At 39.1% G+C, this 24,567-nt stretch overlaps 1 protein-coding gene across 6 annotated transcripts in view; it reads right to left on the bottom strand.

The window, feature by feature from the left end:
- Positions 1–24,567, bottom strand: part of VEPH1 (ventricular zone expressed PH domain containing 1) — a 250,115-nt gene that overhangs the window by 114,484 nt on the left and 111,064 nt on the right. For 5 of the 6 annotated variants that reach the window (XM_059391671.1, XM_059391670.1, XM_059391666.1 and 2 more), the window contains exon 7: positions 16,506–16,726. In XM_059391671.1, the coding sequence (XP_059247654.1) occupies positions 16,506–16,726 (221 nt within the window). The remainder of the gene's footprint in view (positions 1–16,505; positions 16,727–24,567) is intronic. The other variant, XM_059391669.1, reaches the window with a different exon arrangement.

Below are 24,567 nucleotides of genomic sequence, written 5' to 3'. Positions count from 1 at the left end.
AAGGTGCCTGTTTCCCTCTCTCTCTCTGCCTGCTTCTCTGCCTACTTGTGATCTCTCTGTGTCAAATAAATAAATAAAATATTTCTAAAATACAATCATTATTGTATTATGTATGTATATATGTTTGTATGTGATTTTAAAACTCCATGCACACCACTGAACAGGTCAACCAAAAGAAAATCCACAAGAAAGCAGTGACTTTGAATGACACATTGGATCAGAGGGCTCTAACAGATATATTCAGAATATTCCATCCTAGAGCAGCAGAATGCACATTCTTTTCAAGGGCACAGGAAACATTCTCCACAATAGATCACATATTAGGCCACAAAAGAAGCCTCAACAAATTAAAAAAGACTGAAGTCATTCCACACATCTTTTCTGACCACAGCACTGTGAAACTAGAAATCAACAATAAGAAAAATCTGGAAAGAACAAAAATACATGGAGGTTAAATAACATGCTCCTAAACAATGAATGGGTCAACCCAGAATTCAACTAGAAAATAAAAAATATATATGTATATACAGAAGAAAATGAAAACACAACCGTTCAAAACCCTTAAGATACAAGAAAAGTGGTTCCATAGCAATAAAGACCAATCCAAGAAGTAAGGAAAATCTCAAATGAACAACCTGATCTTTCACCTAGAGGATCTAGAAAAAGAAGGACAAACAAAACCCAAAACCAGTAGAAAGAAGGAAATGATAAAGATTAGAGCAGAAACAAATGAAATATAAACTAAAACAAAACAAAACAAAAAGCAGTAGAACAGATCAATGAAACCAGGCCCCAGTTCTTTAAAAAGAAAAACAAAATTAATAAACCTTTAGCCAGAGTCATAAAGAGAGAGAGAGAGAAATCAAACAAACTCTAACATTCAGAAATGAAAGAGGAGAAATAACAACTGGCAGCACAGAAATACAAAGGATTAGAAGAGTATATTATGAAAACTTTATGCCAACAAATAGGACAACCTCGGGGGAAAAAAAAAGGATAAATTCCTAGTAACATAAAGCCTTCTAAAACTGACCCAGGAAGAAACAGAAAATGTGAAGAGACCAAATATTAGTAATGAAATGGAATCAGTAATCAAAGAACTCTCAACAAATAAGAGTCCAGAGTGCAGAGAGCTTCAAAGGTAATTCTACCAAACATTTAAAGAAGAGTTAATATTTATTCTTCTCAAACTATTTCAAAAAAAAAGAAGAGGAAGGAAAGTTTCCAAATTTATTCTATGAGGCTAGCATTATCCTGATACCAAAACCAGATAAATACACTACAAAAAAAAAAAAAAAAAAAAAAAAAGAGGTTAATATCTCAGATGACTATAAATGCAAAAATCCTCACCAGAATACTAGGAAACTGAATCCAACAATACATTAATAAAATCATGCATCACAATCAAGTGGGATTTATTCATGGGATGCAAGAGTAGTTCAATATTCATAAATCAATCAATGTGATACACACATAATCAAGAGAAAGAATAAAAACTATATGATCATTTAAATAGATGCAGAAGAGACATTTGACAAAGTATAGCATCTATTCATCATTAAAACCTCCCACAAAGTAGGTTTAGAGGGAACATACCTCAACATAATAAAGGCCATATATGAAAAAACAGCAAACATCACACTCCATGGTAAAACACTGAGAACTTTTCCCCTAACATCAGGAATAAGACAAGGATAGCCAACTCTTATCACTTTTATTCAATATAATATTGGAAGTTCCAGCCACAGCAATCAGACAAGAAAAAGAAATAAAAAGACATCCAAATTGGTAAGGAAGAAGTAAAGCATTCACTATTTGTAAATGACATGATACTATATATTAAAAAGTCTAACAATGCCACCAAAACAAAACAAAACAAAACAAAACCCTACAATAAACCCTACCAGAACTGATAAATGAATTCAGTAAAGTCGAAGGATACAAAATCAATATACAGGAATCAGTTGCATTTCTATACAACAATAACAAAGTAGAAGAAAGAGAAATTTTTTAAAAATCCTATTTACAATTGCACCAAAATAATAAAATATGTAGGCATAAACTTAACCAAGAAGGTGAAAGACCTGTACCCTGAAAACTATGAAACACTGATGAAGGAAATTAAAGATGACAAGAATAAATTGAAAAGATATCTCATATTCATGAATTGGAAGAATATATATTGTTAAAATATCCATACTTCCCAAAACAATCTAAAGACTTAATGCCATCCCTATCAAATATCAATAGCATTTTTCTAAGAACTAGAACAAATAATCCTGAAACTGGTATGGAACCGTAAAAGACTTGGAGCAATTGAAGTAATCTTGAAAAAGAATCAAACTGGAGGTATCACAATCCTCATTTTCAAGATATACAACAAATATATAGTAATCAAAACACTATGGTACTGACACAAAAATAGACACATAGATCAAAGGAACAGAATAGAACCCAAAAGGAAACCCATGATTATATGGTCCATTAATCTTTGACAAAGGAGACAAGAAGATGCAATAGGAAAGTCTCTTGAACAAACTGGATAGCCACATGCAAAAGAATGAAACTTGACCAATTTCTCACATCATGCACAATAAACTCAAAATAGGTTAAAGACTTAAAATGAGACCTAGAACCATAGAAGCCCTAGAAGAGAACACAGGTAGGATTTTCTCTGCCATTTGACATAGCAACATTTTTCTAGATGGGTCCCCTGAGGCAAGGGAAACAAAAACAAACATAAACTATTGGGACTACATCAAAATAAAAAGCTTCTGTACAGTCAAGGAAACAATCAATAAAACTAAAAGGCAACCTGTTGAATGGGAGAAGATATTTGCAAATGACATATCCAGTAAAGGGTTAGTATCCAAAATATATAAAGAACTTAAACAACTCAACACTAAACAAATAATCCAATTAAAAAATGAGCAGAAGACATGAACAGACATTTCTCCAAAGACATCCAGATGGCCAACAGACACATGAAAAGATGCTCAACATCTCTCATTATCGGAAATGCAAATCAAAACCACAATGAGCTATCACTTAACACCTATCAGTATGGTTAAATTCAATACCCCAAAACAAGTGCTGGTAAAAATGTAGAGGAAGAGGAATTCTTTTGTACTGTTGTAGGAAAGCAAACTGGTACAGCCACTATGGAAAACAGTTTGGAAATTTATCAAAAAGTTAAAAACAGAAATACCATATGATCTAGTAATTCTACTACTGAGTATTAACCCAAAGGTAAGAAAACATGGATTCAAAGATACATGCCCCTCTATGTTTATTACAGCATTATTTATAATAACTATATTATAGAAGCAGCCCAAGTATCCATCCATAGATGAGTGATAGAGAAGTGATGTGTATATATTTGTAATAGAATATTACTCACTTAAAGTTTTTGAACTTTATTTCAGAAATTTCCATAGCTGAGATTATTAAAACTTAATGATTTTTTAAGGTATAAAGTACACTCAATATGCATACATTAGACATTGAGCATTATGCAAATTTTAAAATCTAAAAACATATGACTTACTAGAGGAAGAATTTCTTACAAACTCACAATTTTTTTCTTTCTACATAAAGCTCTGGGTTGTAACAACAGTTAACAGTATTTTCTTCCAAAACACTTTGAATTTCATGTGATTATATTAAATGTTCCTGGATAATTTTATTGGATCAGTTTCTGGCTTTAAAAAATAAATATATATTGTATATATATTAATATAAATATTATATAAATATTAATATAATATATATATATATTTTACTTAGAGAGATCTTCATTTGATTTTGGTACTTTTTTATATCAATTTCCCTATCTATATAATAGGGAAAACAACTGTACTTAACTCATAATGTTGTTGCAAAGATGAAATAACAGAATGAAGTAGTGTTCCTAACAAATAACACACTGCTCAAAAGACATTAGATTTTATTAGTATGACAGTTATTATTAACTGATATTATTATTTTTATTGTTATTATTCCTTTGGAAACTTCATCAGCCTTGTCTGTCTTATGTTAATATGTAGAGAACACATCAGTGGTCTGGACACAGGCAGACCAATATTCCATATCCTGGAGGGAATTAATGTCCCCTGGAGAGCACCATGGCAACAGACTTTAGGAGAGGACAGTCAGCTCCCTTTCTCTGCCCCTGTCTCTAGTTACCAGGTGTTGGCTATGAAGCCAGCAGTCAGACCTCTTGTAGTTGGGGGCATGCCTTCTTTCATTCTTAGGTTGCCTTGTAACATCCCTCGGAGGGGACTTGGGCATGAGAGAAGTTATGGGTTATTCCTATACATTTACTCACCACAAGAGGGGCAAGTCAGGTAGGTATTTTTAGGGTAGGGTTGCCTGTAAAATACAGGATACCCAATAAAATTTGAATTTCAGATCAACAACCTAATTTTTTTGGTGTGAGTATACCCCTAGTGGGATATACTAAAAGTGTATAATACTAGACTAAAATGATTATACCAAAAAATTATTTGTTCTTTATCTGAAGTTCAATTGGGTGTCCTGTACTTCTATTTGTTAAATCTGTCTGGGGTAAATCCCTGCTGCTGGGTGGGCAGGGACCTGTACTGATCATCTTTGTTTCCTTGGATCTGGCACACTGCTTGACTCACATAGGTACCTGAAGTGTTTGTTGATTAAATGAATACAGATCACCTTGGTTTACTAAGCCAGCATACCCTCTGGGTCCCCCAAACCTTCTGAGTTCTACTAGATGGCCATGAGGCACTGGCTACTTCTTCTGGCTTATAAGGGGTAGAGGGTGGGGTGGTATCATTTGGAAAATATCAAATGTAGAGAAGCAGAGAGCAAAAGTAGGAGTAAAATGAGGGATTTACAAAAGGTCAAATAGGAAGAGTGAAGAAATGACAATAAAATATCTGGGCCAGAGAAGTGATCGCTATATATGAGGTTAATGAGCATTACTGAGAAGTAGAATTCTCGCCACAAAGACTTCCTTTTATACACAATCTTCCTTGTTTTCATGATTTAAATCTTCATTAACTTAGAAGTCAGGGGCCAGGGGTGGTCATGAAGAGTCACCAAGGCAGAAAGAGCCACAAGATGGACCAAAGAGAACTTTTTGTCACTGGTCATCGAACCACCTGGGTCTTGTTATAGAATTTTGCTGGCGGGGAGTTAGGACACATTTTGGTTCCAATAGGTTGGAAGGTCAGGAAACAGTAGACAGAAGTTTAAGTTTATAGTAAACATTCATGCTCCTTCTCTTTTCCTAGATTTTAAATTTGGTCTAAAAAGATAGGAGAGAATTTGTTCAGGACCAAAATCTTTTTTTGAGGTAAACTCTTTTTTCCTTGGAGAGCATGGAAATGCTTTACAAATGCAAAAGCGTGGATGGAGCCATGGGTCCTGAGTGTGTTTACTTGTTGGGGGTGGAGGTAGGGGCCAGTGGGTTGGGCTCATGCAAGGGGTTGTTATTTCTCTTCCATTTGTCACTTTTAACTCCAGAGGTAATTTTACAGAAATCTTTGTCAGAGTTCTATAATCCCCTAAATATTAACTTGGCTTTAACTCAACATGCCACATTTAAGAGGCTCAGATGATTTCCAGTCTGAACAGTTTCTAGTCTTTTTGCCAAAGTAAAGTTTTTAAAAGTACCTCTAGGGATACTCAGGGGGAGGCCAAATTACCTCCCTCTGGTGTGAGCATGACTCCCTTTGGAAACAAATTAGCCCTTGGGCAGCTAGCTCACTGCTCTCACTAAGCTTACTAAAGATGATACTATGAAGCCTGCAGGGGTGGAGAGACTGGCAGCCTCTCCTCCTGGCTCCTTAGGTCAAAGAAAAATAATATTTGTTAAAGTTTGATGATCTTGGCTTATGATCCCATGTCCAGAATATGTACTCCTGCAAAGTTCAGTTTGTTAGAAGAGAAGTAGAAGAGCATGAGGGATCAAATCCACAATGGAGTCCTAAATTCTTAGGATGCTGTGTTCCTTCCTCTTTAGCAATTTCTTGGCTCATCAGTCATCATAAGAATGACAGAGGATCCCCCAGCTCCACAGCGCTCTTCTGTTCCGGGACTGTAAGAAGTAAACAGTGCTGGAACAGCCACACTCCAATACTACGGGAAAGGACAATGACAAGTCTGGGTCTTGGTACTCTAGTCTGCTTCTGACCTGCTTCATGGGTAAGACCAGAGACCAGGAGATGCCCGGTTATATGGGGTCCAGTCACTCCACTAGTACAACTTTGCCTCAAATGAAACAACTCTATGGTTTATTTCATTCACACAAGATATTTTTAAAGGGTTCTCAAAAAGAGATGGTTGTGGGGAAATGAACTGAACATAGTCTTACCGGAAGGTTTATGACTCCAATTTCCTGTTTATTTGTGATGTGGTCAATCCCTTTATAAATCTAAGTCTCATTTTTGTCCTATAAAAATGGGGTTAATGATAGAGTACCACAGATTGTTGAAAGCATTATATGATGGATTTGACAGTGTAGCACACACAGAATGGGCATGAAAAAGTCAAGTGGCAAAACCCTGGGTGGCTGCTAGGCTGTGTGGACATGTGACACCAAAAGAAGGTGGCTTGTGTAGGTGATACCAAACCTGGAAGATGAGCTTCTCTTGCTCACAGCTGGGGGGACCATACAATGCTCTTACTCCCACAGCATCTTAAAGAGTATGGACAAAAAGATAGTGAACCTTGCTACTGGGATGCAGAAATATTTGGTTAAAAACAACAACAACAACAACAACTCTGTATAGTAAGCATAAATTCTGAGCAATTGTAGACAGAGGATTCCTTGCAGTTAGAAGAAAAATTGAAAGCCCTGCTATGAGGAAGTGACTGTTCTAACACAGATGCTCAGCCAATTGCTTACTTTTCATTCAGCCCACAGGAGAGAGAATGGAATATGGAAAAAGGATGAGCAAAAAGCGCAAAGCCCCTGCCCTCAAAGTGAGCTCACAGGGCCAGCAGTGTCAGTATCACCTTGCAAGTTGTGGAGAGGCAGAAATTCAAGAGACACTCCAGACCCACTGAATCAGAATGTGCATTTTAACACAATCCCTGGGTACCTCACTGGCACATTAAAGTTTGAGAAGCAAATGGCCCAGACAATGAAAGAACAGAATCTGAATGAGACCAGGATCCAGGCATTCCCCTTGAAAATGCTGAGAAGGGTTTCACTAATTCTGCAGCGAGGTGAAACTTAACCCATGCGTTACTTGGAGTACTGCATGTGGTTCCCATCTCATAGCTTTGTCTTCCTCAAGCCGCTAAAGGTCTTTATCGATTCTAAGGTAAATGTACCTTGTCAGTTTGGCCATTGTGGGAGGTTCAGATGTGCCCTAAGTCTTTAGTCGGGATTCCCAGGACTAGAGTGGGCAGACCAGCCTTAACAGAAGGCTGCTGGGTCCTAACACATTGTCATCTGGATGTGATACAAGGTACAAGAGCACTTTTCAACTATAAAGGAACATAAAGATGTGAAGAGGTAATGTCACTACAACACTTTGAATCAGGAGTAAGAACTGTAAAACGACATGCTCCTCTTTTTCTAGGGTAACATTACTGTCTTGGGGATGTAAGTGGATAATGGGGTTGAAGTGAGGGCATCTACCATGAAAACGGAATCATGGGGCCTGCAGAGGAAAAAAGTGGAGACACTGTCATTTGCCAGCTTTTGACAAGCTTGCCAGCTTTCTTCCTGGAAGAACAGGAAAATGACTAAGTAGTCCTTTTTGATACACCCTCTCAGAGGTTCTACCACAAATATGATCTCTTATCCCATTTTTAATTGGTTGAAATGGATAGCTACCTAGAAATGGGGCGATACAGTCAGTCAAAACACACTACTGACTGAGCGGGGGACAGAACACTACACAAAATGCTGTGATTCAAACACTGTCTATCTAGAATTCAGCATTTGCCTATAGCCAAGTCTAGGCAACAGCCTTCACCCTAATACAAAATCCACCTTTTGCCTCGTGGTAAAACTGAATACCATTAAGAACTATTTTTCCCACAATAGTTGATCTCCGCCATGGCTGAAGTGTTGTGTTCACTCTCTCTCATTTATTAAAGCTCTTTCTTTAGGTCCCAAAGGAAGGTTGGGAGAGCAAAATACCAGTAACTGAAGAGAGTTCTAAGCTTTGCCTGGGTTCAGCTGCATTGAAGATCTAAAGCAGTGATTCTCAAACTACCTGTGACACAGACCAAGCTGTTTGATAATTTAATTTTCAGATGTCACAGACCAATATTTTTGTGAAATACAATAAAAATAAATCATCAGAGAAATAAAAGGAAGAAAACAAAGACATACAGAGTATAAGCCTGCTGATCACGCATTGGAGGTTGCACCAATGTCATATTGCTGTAAAAGTTCTAAACTCTTATTTTCAATCTCTGTAGTAACCTTGTCACAGGTTAGTAAGGAATAGTTTGCAGACTGGTGTTGGTTAATGAGCTACGGTTTCAGTAGCTCTGACATAACGGACATGCTAAGGAAATCACCTACGATAATGCCCACTTGGAACAGAGTATTAACGCTAACAGTTAATACTTAGTGAGGGCTTTCTATGAATGAGACGTTCACCATTCAAGTTCGCTGCACGTATGACTTCTTACATAATCCAGTGAGGCAAGTCCTATTACTGTCTCCGTTTACAGATGGAGCAGTTTAGGCACAGAGGAGTTCAGGAACTTACTGAAGGTCGACAAGTAAACCCAGCCGGAAGTATCTTTCTCCAGAGCACACCCATGTGACATCGCTCTCCCACTGCCTCTATGGAGCTGTTTGGTTCAGGCTGCATCTGAATCTACCCCAGGGGTAAATAATACATATAACGGCATTGGTGATAATGCAGTCCCCAACAGAAGTCATTGTACCCTCACATCTCTGAGTAACATTCTATGGGAGTAGACACCAGAACAGAGTTGACATATAATCATTGAACAAACCCTTCACAGGGATATGAAAAATGAATTTTGGCATCCCCTATAACCAAAACTGAAAAGGTGTTCAAAACTCAGGAAATGGGATGTGAATAGCAAACTGAGAGTGTAATTTTGGTTGATCCCAAAAAGGAGCTGGAGAGGGTTACCTCTCCTATAAAAGGCTATAGAGGGTCAAGTCCTTCCCACTTTTTCTTCCACAAGTGCACTTTTTCCTTTTCTCCAGGCTAAAGCTTTGGTGTTTCCTGTCTTGTTTGAAATAGGAAGCCAAGCCGTAGGAGCTTGATGAAAAGCTCTTTCCCTTTTTGGTGTATCTTGTGTTTTTAAACACTTCTGTGTTACAGGCCAGGATCCCCTGCCTAAGCTGCAATTGCCCAGGCTCCCACTCTTTAGCAGGGCTGCCCCGCCTCCCATTTCCACCTCTCTTTGTCCACACTTTCAGAGACAGCCCCTCTGGGGCCTCACCCTCCTTGGGCCTGCTTCATTGTCTCCAAAGCTGATAATGATGTCTCCCACCTCCATCTCTTGCTGATAAACGAATTCCTGAAATACCTTTACGGACCTTCACATCACCATAAATGCTGCTTTAAGGAAGGACAAATGGTGGAGTAAATGAACAACACATGGAACATAAATGGTACCACATGTCAGACTTAATCTCCTCGGTGAGAAGAGGGGCGAAAAACCCCAAAGCCCTTCCTTCCCTGTGCATGGAGCAAAACAGCCACAGCTACTGCCACAAATAGCTGTTAAAATTCACTTTTTAGACAGTGGCCAGTGTAGAACTCTCTAGATTGAAAAGATATACTGTTTTTTAATTAAAACTCTGGTTACCTTGGTGGGGGTGAAATTACATTCAGCTTTTCCTAAGCAGGGGGCAATGCTGACCAGAATATCAGATGTTTTTAATTATGATCCTGAACTTCCTCATATAACTGTTGCTCTCAAAGAATCAATTTCTCTTTGTAAAAACATGTCTTGCCTAAAAAAGGTAGGAACTCTTATAAGCATTTTTAAGACTCTGTTTTCCTTCTATAGAGCACAGGCTGTGAATATTAGCTCTCTCAAATATGGGGGGGGGGACTGGAGGGGCCCACAGAAAGATAGCTAACACTTCAGGGCGCGACCTTGGGTGCAGGGGTGTGGAATGGCGGTATGAACTGTAGTGGCTCAGAGGAGGGAAGGTCAGAGTGGGCAGGGATGGGTGGGGAACACCTACTGGGGAAGTGGTACCAAAATGGAGTCTTAGAGAAGGGAAACCTTCAAAGGGAAAGGAGGGAGGAAGTGGGCATTCTGGAAGATAATGATAAAGGTTAGGGAAGTATCACTTTAGGGAGGAGTAGGCAAAGTCACCCTTGACAATCCTTTAACATTTTTCTGAATTATCCATGAAGTACTGTGAGCACTATAAATCTCATCCACGCTGACACTTGAGATCTACTGGACTATGGCAGGAAATTCTATGAGCTGATGTCTGGGCATTTGCACTATTGCCCCTGCAAGAGCTACCAAGGACCTAGAGGGGAGTAAGGATTGGATAGAGTTCGCTCCTGTATTTTCGCCTGCCCACAAGATTCACTCCATTACACTTGAACGGGAAGCCTCTGTCATTCTAATACATGCCACTTTGCGGTTGTGAGGATTAAACAGTATAACGTAGTTGAAAGCCCTTAGCACAAAATCTGTCATGTGGTAGGAGCTAGTTAAAGGCATGGTCAGATCTAAGGATAACATCCTCTTTTGCAAAGTTGGAAAGAACCTGGTCCCCGCTCTCTGCGATTTCTGTTGTGGACCCAGTAAAAAGCCACCACTCAAAACCTCTTGAGCAATGCCTTCAGGGACTGTGTAGTACACCTAGGCTCTGACGTGATCCCCAGGGTATCAAGATGGGAACTCTGGAACACAGGTAGCAAAAGGTCTCACATTTTGAAAAGAGTCTTTGCAGGCCATGTTGCTTGGTTACACATTCAGGCCACGCGCCGACTCAAATCCCTGGTTTTTCCCTGTAATCCATTTCTTTGATGTTTATTGCATGAAATTTAGGATAAACCAAAACTCTGGGGACACGCCAAGAAGGATAGATTTCCTAGAGTCATTCCTTAAGGACATCATCTCCTTATTCTGTTTTCTCTTCATTCTCCCTGACACACTGTTGTGGGTTTTTTTTGTTTGTTTGTTTTTGTTTTTTTTGCCTTCTCTCCATTGTGTCATCTCTTTCTATTTATATCAAAATTAGATTTATACTTTTGCTTTGGCCATAATTTACCTTTCATTCCCCCTTCCCCCAACCCCTGGACTTGATTCTTAAAAACAAAGAATCAACGCAAAATCTCACCACTACTGGGGTGCCTGGGTGGCTCAGTGGGTTAAAGCCTCTGCCTTCGGCTCAGGTCATGATCCCAGGGTGCTGGGATTGAGCCCCGCATCAGGCTCTTTGCTCAGCGGGGAGCCTGCTTCCTCCTCTCTCTCTGCCTGCCTCCTTGTGATCTCTCTCTCTGTCCAATAATAAATAAAATCTTAAAAAAAAAAAAAAATCTCACTACTACTGCCATCATTACCACCCAAACAACAAAACAACATACCACCCACTGAACCAAGCCAGAGGTCTGGGAAAGCTTTAGCCACATGCTTCACATTAAAACTTTTCTTATAAGCAGCTCTTTTCCCCCCACAACTTGAAGGCTTTGGCTAGGGTTTGAAAACTGGATTGGAGCAAACTGTAAATCCCCTCCCTCCCCCACACACACCCCACCCAGGCCAGGGATTTGGGGCTGTGTGCAGGTGCCCTTCCTCCTTGTCCTCTGCTTTCCCTAGGTCTTTTCCCACTGCCATCCTTTCATCCTGTCTTTGCTCAATTTGCCTATTGACCCCCTGCCAACCCCGGTTTCTTTTAATAATTTCCATCCCTCCAAGTTTCCATCCCCGACTGGTGTCTGAGCCTAACCACCTACTAAGACAACTTGTGACAAACTGTCCCCCAATCTGTTGGTGCCTGATTAGAGCAGTCTCCCTGGAACCACATGCACTGGGCAAAGGTGTCTTCTAGTCCAATGACCACCTGAATGCTCGGCCGGCACACAGTTACCAGGAGCTCACACTCTCCTTCTACGCATCCCCTGGGTCCTGGCTGGCATAAGGTTCAATGGTTAGTGGCTGCCCAGAAGGCTACCCAGGGCTCCCAAGATTCTGAAAGGTTTAGATCCTTTCTCTTATCTTGTCACTTTCCTTTTTTTTTTTATTTTTTATAAACATATATTTTTATCCCCAGGGGTACAGGTCTGTGAATCACCAGGTTTAATCCGTAATTGCTGTTACCTCTTTTCGCTTCCCCAGAATTAGTTTCAAAATCTAAATGCTTTGCTTGGCTCTCCTGTTGGTTTATTGTGTATATATAAATGTTCTCTCGAAAACATGCAAATAAGAAAAGTGCAAGTGTGTTACCTAGTGCATCTAATAAAACTCACCCAATTAATTCAGAATGACTTGGCACAAAGAAGGCTCCTGTCTGCTTCAGTTTTTCATTCTCCCTAGGATGCTAATTGTTTTTCTTCTGATAATCTTGTATTTTTGGCCTGAAGTCTAAAATCTGGCCTGCTGGGCTATGTGTCAGATTTGTAAATTAGATGACATCTGTTTTGAATATTATCATCTTTTATTTTCTTTCAAACTCTCCTCACTTATTCATATCCCCTTCAATTGTAAGGATCACACTTTGCTGGGTGCTTGAGACAAAAGTGTAGACACTTCTTCTTTGGGGACACAGATTAAAATTACTAAAGCTAAGTGGTCACAGTGAAATCTATTCAGGAAAAAGATGTTGGGAGAGAAGCCTTAGCAACCATCCCATAGAGGATGAGCAGCTAATATCAAAGGCTGGCTGTCCACACCAGCGTTTTGAGGTTCCCACTGAATAATTACAATCAATTAGAAGGAGATTGATAGTGAGTGTTGAACACTGGCAAAGTGAGTATTTTGAATCGAGAAAAGTAGAGGCAGTGGGGATGGTGGTGGTGGTGGTACATGGGATGAGTGGTGACATTTTTATTTCTTTGCATTTAATTTCTCTCTGTGTGTTTTTCCCCCAGAAAAATAATAAAAGGAGGAGAAACTTAAATGCATTCTCATACCTACAGATTCATATTTTAATAGTAAAATCTAATGTATATATTACATTAGCAGATTAAAATCTGCTATATATATGCGTGTGTGTGTATCTTAAAATCTTCTTTTCATGGGGGAATTTTTTATTGCTAACTGGGTTGGGCCTATTTATTAAGGATGAATTTTCTTGTTAGAATGCCCAAGGTAACACCCTTGTGTAACGTGTTTTTCCTTTATGTCAATATTTTTCACATATATACTCTTGCAGATGCCAACTAGCTTCTTGCAACTTTGAATTTGCAGAGGCAATAGAGATCATATAGAACACTGGCCAGAACGTATGCCTAAGCTTTCACATCTGATATACACATCGCTCATCACTGGACGAAGAAATAAGCAGACTGGCTATGCACAGAATTCAAAATGTCTCCAGGATCTAAATCAAATTTCTAAAACCACATCATCATGAAAATTGGCCAACAGTGACTTTGTGCTTGCATACAAATGACAAATCACCCCTTCATGATGCTGGCCTTGGATTTCTTGGATACCGCTGTGTTTAGGCTGTTGCTAGGCCAGTCATGGATCTGTAAAAATACTATTTTTGAATAGAATATATATATATAAGAGCAGTTCTCAAGTGTAAGCAATTTTTGTCTCTCAGGGGACACTTAGCAATGTCTGGATACATTTTTGGTTGCCACAGCTGAGGGGGAGGACTCCTACCAGCATCTACTGGGTAGAGTCCAGGGATACTGGCAGATATTATATAAGGCACAGGACAACCCCATAACCAAGGATTAATGAGCCTAAATTTCAATAGTACCAAGATTAGAAACCCTGGTTTGTAGGCATTTATGTATTGAACCAGCCAACAACAGATCAAAACTATGTCTGTGAGGGCAAAAGGGCACTTAGAAGAAAGCAGTCTTTTTGGATGAATAGCTATTGCTGACTTTGATGACCCTATTGGTCAGATAATACTCTCTGTGTAGAGTGGACTAAGAGATCCTTCCATTTGGGCTTCCCTCCTGCTCCTCTTTTCATGGTTGTTAGCATCATCTTCCATGAGTATGCAGTCCCTCAAACTATGTATCTCTGGGCTTTATCCATAATCTTCCCCTTCTCGTTGCCCTACCTCTTGTTAGTAATCAGTTCCTCATAATTCTGTTCTCCTCATTATAATGATACTCCCTGCCTTCTTAGGTCCTCCACTACCACTTTAGTTCAGGCTCCCCTCAGAGCTGAAAGAGCCTGTTTATTAAGGTTCCAGTGATCCCATCCTGGTCACTCTCTAGCCATCTTGCTGCTCCAGCCAAATCCATTCAGTGCTCCACAGCTTTAGTCGCTTCCTCATTTCCCTGGTCCTACAGGGAATAGATATTTATCAAGTGCCTATCTGCTAATTACTCTGTTAGGAGCTGTAATCATTCTCTGGATTAAAACCTTTCCAAGCCTCCATTGCTGAAGGGAAGAACGCCTCACTTCTTGACACAGCATCTAAAAGCTTCTGATAATCTGTTTCACCTGACATTTCAGCTTACTCTCCCACCCTGCCCTGATGTACTTGCTCCAACCACAGTGAATCAATGGCTTTTCCTTAGTTTGGGTCACACACTCTTAAACCTCTAACTTTGCCCATGCTGTTCCCTGTATTTAAAGTATCCTTTCTACCCTTTTCTGAAAAACTCTCATTCATCCTGTGCAACTTCATCTAGTACCTAGAGAAATGCCTGGCCCGTGAAGCTGCTCAATAAATATGGAATGAAGTTAAATTTCACCTTCTCTCTAAAACATTCTATAATTTCCTGGCTATTAGTCAGTACATCTCTCATGCTCCACAGCCCGTTGTATGCACTTCTACCAAAATCCTGTCGCATACCTGACTGTGAATCCTTTGAGGGAAGGGATGGTGTCTTAGGTCCCTTGGAACCACAAGACTGTGCCAAAGTGGGCGTAAAGTGACCCTGATGATTAACTACTCACTTCTTATGTTTTTGGACTCCTTAATTCACACTGGAAATGGTATGCATCATTTGATATCCCCAAAACTCACAAAATTTGACATTGGTCTCCAATGAGCCCTGGCCCTGTTCTAGAACCGAATACCCTCCAGTCCATGGTGTGAAGATAAGGTCTGAGTCTGTCCTCTATCACCTTGTCACTGTTTAACCTTGGGAAGACATTTAACACCTCTCACCTCAAAATTAGAAGTATTTTTTCTTTTGTAAAATAGGAATGATATCTGCTTTTCTTACCTTGTGGAGCAGTCATGAGGATCAAATAAGATTACATGTTGGAAACTGTTTTTTAACTTCTAAGGATTATAAAACTTTCCAAGTGCTTCCCTATTCAAAATATAGCAAAATAAAATATAACACCTCCTTTAATCTTACATGATCTTTATTTTTTTCCAAAAATTTTCCCACAAACTTTGGCCAGTTTGATGCATTGTATCTACTCTCTCTCTTCAACCCCAGGAATTCTGTTTTCTTTACACCCATATCACTGGCGGTTCATTCATCACAATTTTCAATAATTTCCCATGGACACTCTTCTGTCCTTCCCTCACTGGACTTGACTTCAGTCCACCTCTCCCTGAGACATTCTCTTCATTGGAATCAGTGGATTCCTGAAGCATGGATTCTGATAATATCCTGCCATGTATAAAACCCCACAATACTTCTTAGCCTACAGAGTAAAATTCAAACTCCTTAGGAAGGTGTCAAGCCCACCATCCTGCAGTCTCTGCCTACCACTTCATTTGCATTACCTAATGTTACCCTCCTAACACATACCCTACCCATACAAAATGACTTCTGTTTCTAGAAAGTGTTGTTCTCTTTCACATGCCGCCCAAAAGACAGCCTGGTGCAATCTGGTCATCTTTTAGGACTTGGTTCAAAATATTATCTCTTCTGGGAAGCCTTCCTTGACCTAAGTTTTCTATTTCTCTTCATTCCATGCTGAAGTAGATATCCCCATCCTTGTGTCCCCATACTCCATGACCATGTCTTGATTAAGCATGACCTTCCCACTATTCTCTAGTTACCACTTAAATATTTATTTCCTCTACTAGACAGTGAGATCTATGGGTATAAGGAATATGTTTTATCTCTCTCTATGTGTCTAGCTTCTAGCAGAATTCCTGGTAAAAGCAAGCAATTGCTAAGTACTTCTTGACTAAATGAGTGATATAAGCATTATTTGTACTATATTCTTATTCCTTTGTCACATTTTGTGCACTTTTTAGAAATTTTTGTTTGTTTCACTCTGGTTTTCACAAATTTAGAAAAAATTCTGGCAAATGCTATAATTTACTCAGAAGCTATTCTGCATTGAGATAGTGGGTTTGGTTTTCTTTGGGAGGTTTGCCTACTGTCTGTGCTATACCTCCATAGGTTTATGACATGTCCCTGATGTACACAGGAGCTCTTGCTCACCTGCTGCTTTTGGCCTTGGCAGTTTCCAGTTGTTGGGTAAGGAGCCTGGCAATCGTGGTGAAGCTGTTGCTCATGCGGAAGATATCTCTGCTCTGAGGGCCCAGGATGGAGGAGAAAGCATCAGTGATACTCTTAATCTCCAGCAGGAGAATATGATGAAACGAATGTTCCATGTTGGCCAACTGACTCACCAGGAAAGGCAGGCAGCTCCTGGCTCTCTCCTGCCAAAAACAATAAAAAACAGTGTGCACTGTTGGTGGGAACATAAACTGGTACAGTTACAATGGAAAACAGTATGGAGGTTCCTCAATAAATGAAAAAATATAACTACCTTATGGCCAGCAATCCCACTTCTAGGTATTTATCCAAAGGAAACAAAATCATTATCCCAAAGAGATTTCTGCACTCCCATGTTCATAGTAGCATTATTTGTTCATAATAGCCAGGACATGGAAACCACCAATGTGTCCATAAAAGGATCAACGGACAAAGGAAAATGTAGTATATATACACAATGGAATACTATTTATCCATAATCATGTCATTAAAAAAGAAGGAAATCCTGCCATTCACAACAACATAGATGAACCTAGAGAGCATTATGCTAAGTAAAATAAGCCACATAGAAAAGGACAAATACCATGTGGTATCATCTATATGCAGAAACAAACAAAAAAAATGTTGAAGTTTAACTGAGAGAACCCTGAGGGGACTTGGGTAGGTGGGAGAAATAGGGAGAGGTTGTTCAAAGGGTGCAAGCTTACTTTTAGCTATAAGTTGAATAAGGTCATGTATAACATGGTGACTATAGTTGATAACACTGTATTATATAATTAAAATATGCTAAGAGAGTAGAACTTAAATGTTCTCATTTACCCCCCCCCCCAAAAAAGGTAAATATGTGTGGTGATGGATGCATCAATTGACTCTATATGGGAGAATCATCTCATAATGAATATGTATATCAAATCATCACATTGTACTTATTAAATATCTTGCAATTGTACTAGTCAATTATACATCAGTTAAGGCTGGAGGGGAACTAAAGAACAATGAAAAAAAATCTGTATTTTAAAAGAAAAACACAGTTCCCTGACCAGCAGATAATGATTCTACGGGGAGCTGAGAGAGCTAGCTAAAGCTAAATAATGTCTCATTCACAATGCCTCTGAATTGGCTTCTTTGAGATTTTAACCTTTTTCCTGATGATGAGTAACAAACATTATTCCTTTCTTAAAAATACATCAAAAGGGGAGAGGAAGCAAGATGGCAGAGGATTAGGAGACTGAAATATCATTAGATCCCAGTAGTTCAGCTAGATATTTATCAAACCATTCTGAACACCTACAAACTCAACAGGGGATTGAAGAGAAGAAGAGCAGCAATTCTAGGAACAGAAAATCAACCACTTTCTGAAAGGTAGGACATGCAGAGAAGTGAATCCGAACCAACGGGAAGATAGACCATGGTGGCAGAGGGGCTGGCTCCCAGCAAGTGGTGAAGCAGTAGAGCACAATATCAGAACTTTTTGAAGTCTGCTCCTCTGGACATCACTCCAGAGGCTAAGCAGGGATGGAGCCCTCATGGGGACAGTGTGGTCTCAGGTCCCGTGGGGTCACAGAAAGACCAGGGGTGTATGAGTGTGACAGAGCTGCCAGGTATTGGAGTGGGGAAGCCGGTTATAGAGACAGAGCGGAGGAGTGAGCTCTCAGCTCAGGGTAACCTTGAACCACGATCTGAGGCACATTTGGGCTGCTGCTTTTTGAGCAGGGACCCCACAAGTGGCAGATCCAGAGAGACACCTCCTTCCTCCTCCAGGAGGAGTGGTACAGGAAGGCGCAGCAGGAATCTGCTGGGTTTGGAGACTCCAAAAGGGGCCATGTGCCAGAGACAGAAATGCTCAGTCACAAGATGGATGAGCTTGAAATGTGGCTGGAGATCAGTGAGATGGGAAAGTTTGACAGCTTTTCTCTGAAGGCACACTGAGAAGTGGGGCCCCGAGCTCTTGGCTCCTCTGGACTGGAGAATGGGAGGCCGCCATCTACATTCCTGTCCTCCAGAGCTCTATGAAAAGTGATTAGGGAACAAAAGCTCCCGAGAGCAAACCTGAGTAGATTACTTTGCCTGGCTCCCAGCAAGGGCAGTGCAGTTCGGCCTCAGGCAAAGATAGTTGATACTCACTGCAACAGACCCCTTCCCCAGAAGATCAGCAAGAACATCCAGCCAAGACCAAGCTCACTAATCAAGGAGAACAGCTGAACTCCAGAGCTAGGGGAAAACAATGCATAGAATTCATGGCTTTTTTTTCCCCATGATCCTTTAGTCTTGCAATTAAATTTTTTTAATTTTATTTTTTTCTTAATCTACATTTTTAACTTTTCCTCTTTTTTCTTCTAACATTTTTTAACTATTTTATCTTATCAATACCTTTAAAAAATCTTTTTAAATTTTCATTGTTATAGTCATATTTTATCCTTTCATTGTATTTAACCTTACTTTTTTGTGCACATATACATTTCTTTCTTTAAAATTTAGGGGTACAATTTCTTCTAATAGATTAAAATACACACTAAATCTAGCACATGGCTTTGTTCTAGTCTTCAGCCTGATCACATTCTCCTCTTTTTTTTCTTTTCCAACCAAATTATTTTATCAATTCCTTTTTATAATCTTTTTAAATTTTCATCTTCACAGTCATATTCCATCTATTCATTATGTTTACCATTATTTTTGCATATATATGTTTACTTTCTTTAAAATTTTGGGAGGTGGTTTCTTCTAAGAGACCAGAATACACCCCAAAACAAGTGGGTGGCTCTGTTCTATTCACCAGTTATATATACATATATACATGGAAGATATTAGGGAATCCCTTTCTGGAGAAATAAAAGAACTAAAATCTAACCAAGTTGAAATTTAAAAAGCTATTAATGAGGTACAATAAAAAAATGGAGGCTTCTACTGCTAGGATGACTGAGGCAGAAGAGAGAATTAGTGATATAGAAGACCAAATGACAGAGAATAAAGAAGCTGAGCAAGAGAGAGACAAACAACTACTGGACCACAAGGGCAGAATTCAAGAGATAAGTGATACTATAAGACAAAACACTATTAGAATAATTGGGATCCCAGAAAAAGACAAAAGAGAGATAAGGGCAGAAGGCATATTGGACTGAATTATAGTAGAGAATTTCCCTAATATGGCAAAGGGAACAAGCAACAAAACCCAGGAGGCACAGAGGAAACCCCCCTCAAAATCAATAAAAATAGGTCCACACCCTGTCATCTAGTAGTAAAACTTAGAAGTCTTAGTGACAAAGAGAAAATCCTGAAAGCAGCTCAGGACAAGTGTTCTGAAACATATGCCAGTAGAAATACTAGATTGGCAACAGACTTAACTACCAAGACCTGACAGGCCGGAAAGGACTAGCATAATACATTCAGAGAAATAAATGAGACAAATATGCAGCCAAAAATACTATATCCAGCTGGGTTGTTACTGAAAATAGCAGGAGAGATAAAAAGCTTCCAGGACAAACAAAAATTAAAAGAATTTGCAAACACCAAACTAGCCCTACAGGAAATATTAAAAGGGGTCCTCTAAGCAAAGAGAGACCCTAAAAGTAATAGAACAGAAAGGAACAGAGACAATACACAGTAACAGTCATCTTACAGGCATTATAATGGCACTAAATTCATATCTTTCAATAGTTACCCTGAATGTAAATGGGTTAAATGCCCCAATAAAAAGACACAGGGTATCAGAATGGATAAAAAAACAAGATCCATTGATATGCTGTCTACAAGATTACCATTAATGGACATCAAAAGAAGGCTGCAGGGGGGGGGGCAATCCTTATATCAGATAAATTAGATTTTAAACCAAGACTATAATAAGAGATAAGGAAGGAAACCATATCATACTTAAAGGGTCTGACCAACAAGAAGATCTACAATTTTAAATATCTATGCCCCTAAAATGGGACCAGCCAACTATATAAACCAATTAATAACAAAATCAAAGAAACACATCAACAATAATACAATAATAGTAGGGGACTTTAACAACCCCTCACTGAAATGGACAGATCATCTAAGCAAAAGATCAACAAGAAAATAAAGGCTTTAGATGACACACTTGACCAGATGGACATCACAGATATATTCAGAACATTCCATCCCAAAGCAACAGAATACACATTCTTCTCTAGTGCACATAGAACATTCTCCAGAATAGATCACATCCTGGGTCACAAATCAAGTCTCAACCAGTACCAAAAGATTGGGATCATTCCCTGCATATTTTCAGACCACAATGCTCTGAAGCTAGAACTCAACCATAAGAAAGTTGGCAAGAACTCAAATACATGGAAGCTAAAGAGTTTTCTACTAAAGAATGAATGGGTCAATCAGGAAATTAAAGAAAAATTTAAAAATTCATGGAAACAAATGAAAATGAAAACACAACTGTTCAAAATGTGTGGGGTACAGAAAAGGTGGCTCTGAGAGAAAAGTATATAGTGATACAAGTTTTTCTCAAGAAACAAGAAAGGTCTCAAGTACACAAGTTAGTCCTACACCTAAAGGAGCTGGAGAAAGACCAGCAAAAAAAAGTCTAAACCCAGCAAGAGAAGAGAAATAATAAAGATCAGAGCAGAAATCAATGAACCAACAGAATAGTAGAACAAATCAACGAAACTAGGAGCTAGTTCCTTGAAAGAATTAATAAGATTGATAAACCCCTGGCCAGACTCATCAATAAGAAAAAAGAAAGGACCCAAATTAATAAAATCATGAATGAAAGAGGAGAGCTCACAACAAGCACCAAAGAAATACAAACAATTATAATAACATATCATGAACAACTATGTGCCAGCAAATTTGACAATCTGGAAGAAATGGATGCATTCCTAGAGCCATATAAACTACCAAAACTGAACTAAGAAGAAGAAATAGAAAACCTGAACAGACCCATTCCCAGTAAGAAGATTGAAGCAGTCATCAAAAATCTCCCAACAAATAAGAGCCCAGGGCCAGATGGGTTTCCAGGGAAATTCTACCAAACATTTAAAAAAGAATTTATACCTATTCTCCTGAAACTGTTAAAAAAAAAAAAAAAAGAAATGGAAGGAAAACTTCCAAATTCATTTTATGAGGCCAGCATTACCTTAATCCCAAACCAGACAAAGACCCCATCAAAAAGGAGAATTACAAACCAATATCCTCAATGAACACAGATGCAAAAATTCTCACCAAAATACTAGCCAATAGGATCCAACAGTACATTAACAGGATTATTCACCACAACAAAGTGGGATTTATTCCTGGGCTGCAAGGTTGGTTCAATATCCACAAATCAATGTGATACAATACATTAATAAAAGAAAGAACAAGAACCATATGATACTCTCAATAGATGCTGAAAAAACATTTGGCAACGTACAGCATCCTTTCTTGATCAAAACTCTTCAAAGTGTAGGGACAGAGGATACATACCCAATATTATCAAAGCCATCTATGAAAAACCCACAGTGAATATCATTCTCAATGGGGGAAAACTGCAAAATTTTCCACTAAGGTCAGGAACACAGCAGCAATGTCCACTATCACCACTGTTATTCAACATAGTACTAAAAAAGTCCTAGCCTTGGCAAACAGACAACAAAAGGAAATTAAAGGCATATGAATCAGCAAAGAAGAAATCAAACTCTCACCTTTTGCAGATGATATGATACTTTATGTGGAAAACCCAAAAGACTCCACTCCAAAACTGCTATTAACTCATACAGGAATTCAGTAAAGTGTCTGGATATAAAATCAATGCACAGAAATCAGTTGCATGTCTATACACCAAGAGCAAGGGAGAACAAAGCGAAATTAAGAAGTCGATCCCATTTACAATTGCACCAAAAACCATAAGATACCTATGAATAAACCTAATCAAATAGGCAAAGAATCTGTACTCAGAAAACTATAAAGTACTCATGAAAGAAATTGCGGAAGACACAAAGAAATGGAAAAATGTTCCATGCTCATGGATTGGAAGAACAAATATAGTGAAAATGTCTAAAAGCAATCTACACATTTAATGCAATCCCTCCCAAAATACCATCCATTTTTTTCAAAGAAATGGAACAAATAATCCTAAAATTTATATGGAACCAGAAAAGACCCTTGAATAGCCAGAGGATAGTTGAAAAAGAAAGCCAAAGTTGGTGGCATCATAATTCCAGACTTCAAGCTCTATTACAAAGCTGTCATCATCAAAGCAGTATGGTACTGGCACAAAAACAGACACATAGATCAATGGAACAGAATAGAGAGCCCAGAAATAGACCCTCAACTCTATGGTCAACTAATATTTAACAAAGCAGGAAAGAATGTCCAATGGAAAAAGGACAGTCTCTTCAACAAATGGTGTTGGGAAAATTGGACAGCCTCATGCAGAAAAATGAAATTAGACCATTTCTTAACATCACACACAAAAACAGAGTCAAAATGGATGAAAGACCTCAATATGAGACAGGAATCCATCAAAATCCTTGAGGAGAACACAGGCAGCAACCTCTTCGACCTCAGCCACAGCAACTTCTCCCTAAAAACATCACCAAAGGCAAGGGAAGCAAGGGCAAAAATGAACTATGGGGACTTCATCAAGATCAAAAGCTTTTGCACAGCAAAGGAAACAGTCTAAAGACCAGAAGACAACTGACAGACTGGGAGAAGACATTCGCAAATGACATATCAGATAAAGGGCCAGTATTGAAAATCTATAAAGAACTTGCCAAACTCAATACCCAAAGAACAAATAATCCAATCAAGAAATGGGCAGAAGACATGAACAGACATTTCTGCAAAGAAGAAATCCAGTCGCCAACAGACACATGAAAAAATGCTCCACATCACTCGGCATTGGGGAAATACAAATCAAAACCACAATGAGAATCCACCTCACACCAGTCAGAATGGCTAAAATTGACAAGTCAGGAAATGACAGATGTTGGCAAGGATGTGGAGAAAGGGGAACCCTCTACACTGTTGGTGGGAATGAAAGCTGGTGCAACCACTCTGGAAAACAGCATGGAGTTTCCTCAAAGGGTTGAAAATAGAGGTACCCTATGACCCAGCAATCACACTACTGGGTGTTTACCCTAAAGATACAAATGTAGTGATCCAAAGGAGCACGTGCACCCAAATGTTTATAGCAGCAATATCCACAATAGCCAAACTATGGGAAGAACCTAGATGTCTATCAACAGATAACTGAATAAAGAAGATATGGTGTGTATACACACACACACACACATGCACGCATACACAATGAAATACTATGCAGCCATCAAAAGAAATGAAATCTTGCTATTTGCAATGATATGGATGGAACTAGAGGGTAATATGCTGAGCAAAACAAGTCAATCAGAGAAAGGCAATTATCATATGATCTCTCTGATATGAGGATTTTGAGAGCCAGGGTAGGGGATTGTTGGGGTAGGGAAGGAAAAAATGAAACAAGATGGAATTGGGAGGGAGATAAGCCATGAGACTCAATCTTACAAAACAAACTGAGGGTTTCTGGGGGGTAAGGGGATAGGGTGGTTAGATTATGGACATTGGGGAAGGTATATGCTGTGGTGAGTGCTGTGAAATACATATACCTGACGATTCACAGACCTGTACCCCTGGGGCAAATAATACATTATATGTTAATAAAAATAATTTTAAAAAATACATCAGTAGACTCATTTGCCTATCTTGTCAAGTCAAAACCTCTTGACTACCACTGAAGATCTCACTCCATGCATCCACTCTTCCCAACTTTGTGTCCTCCTCAGGGCAGTGTCCAGGTCTGTGATTCAGTAATTGCCTGCAAGGGGGAGGCTGGTCAGTGGCACCCTTGATCCATCCTTCTGTCAGGTGGTGCCATGGTGTGCAACATTTACCTCCTCTCCCCAGGGTATTTTCACTCATTTGTTCATTTTAAGCATCTTTCAACATGTTATGACTTCTATGTGCCTGGTCAAGTGACCAGATCATATTATCTACCTGTAGTCAAGTTAATGCT

The sequence above is a fragment of the Mustela nigripes genome, chromosome 2, assembly GCF_022355385.1.
Source record: "Mustela nigripes isolate SB6536 chromosome 2, MUSNIG.SB6536, whole genome shotgun sequence".
Classification (NCBI taxonomy): Eukaryota; Metazoa; Chordata; class Mammalia; order Carnivora; family Mustelidae; genus Mustela; species Mustela nigripes.
This window is presented reverse-complemented; position numbering and strand designations above follow the sequence as displayed.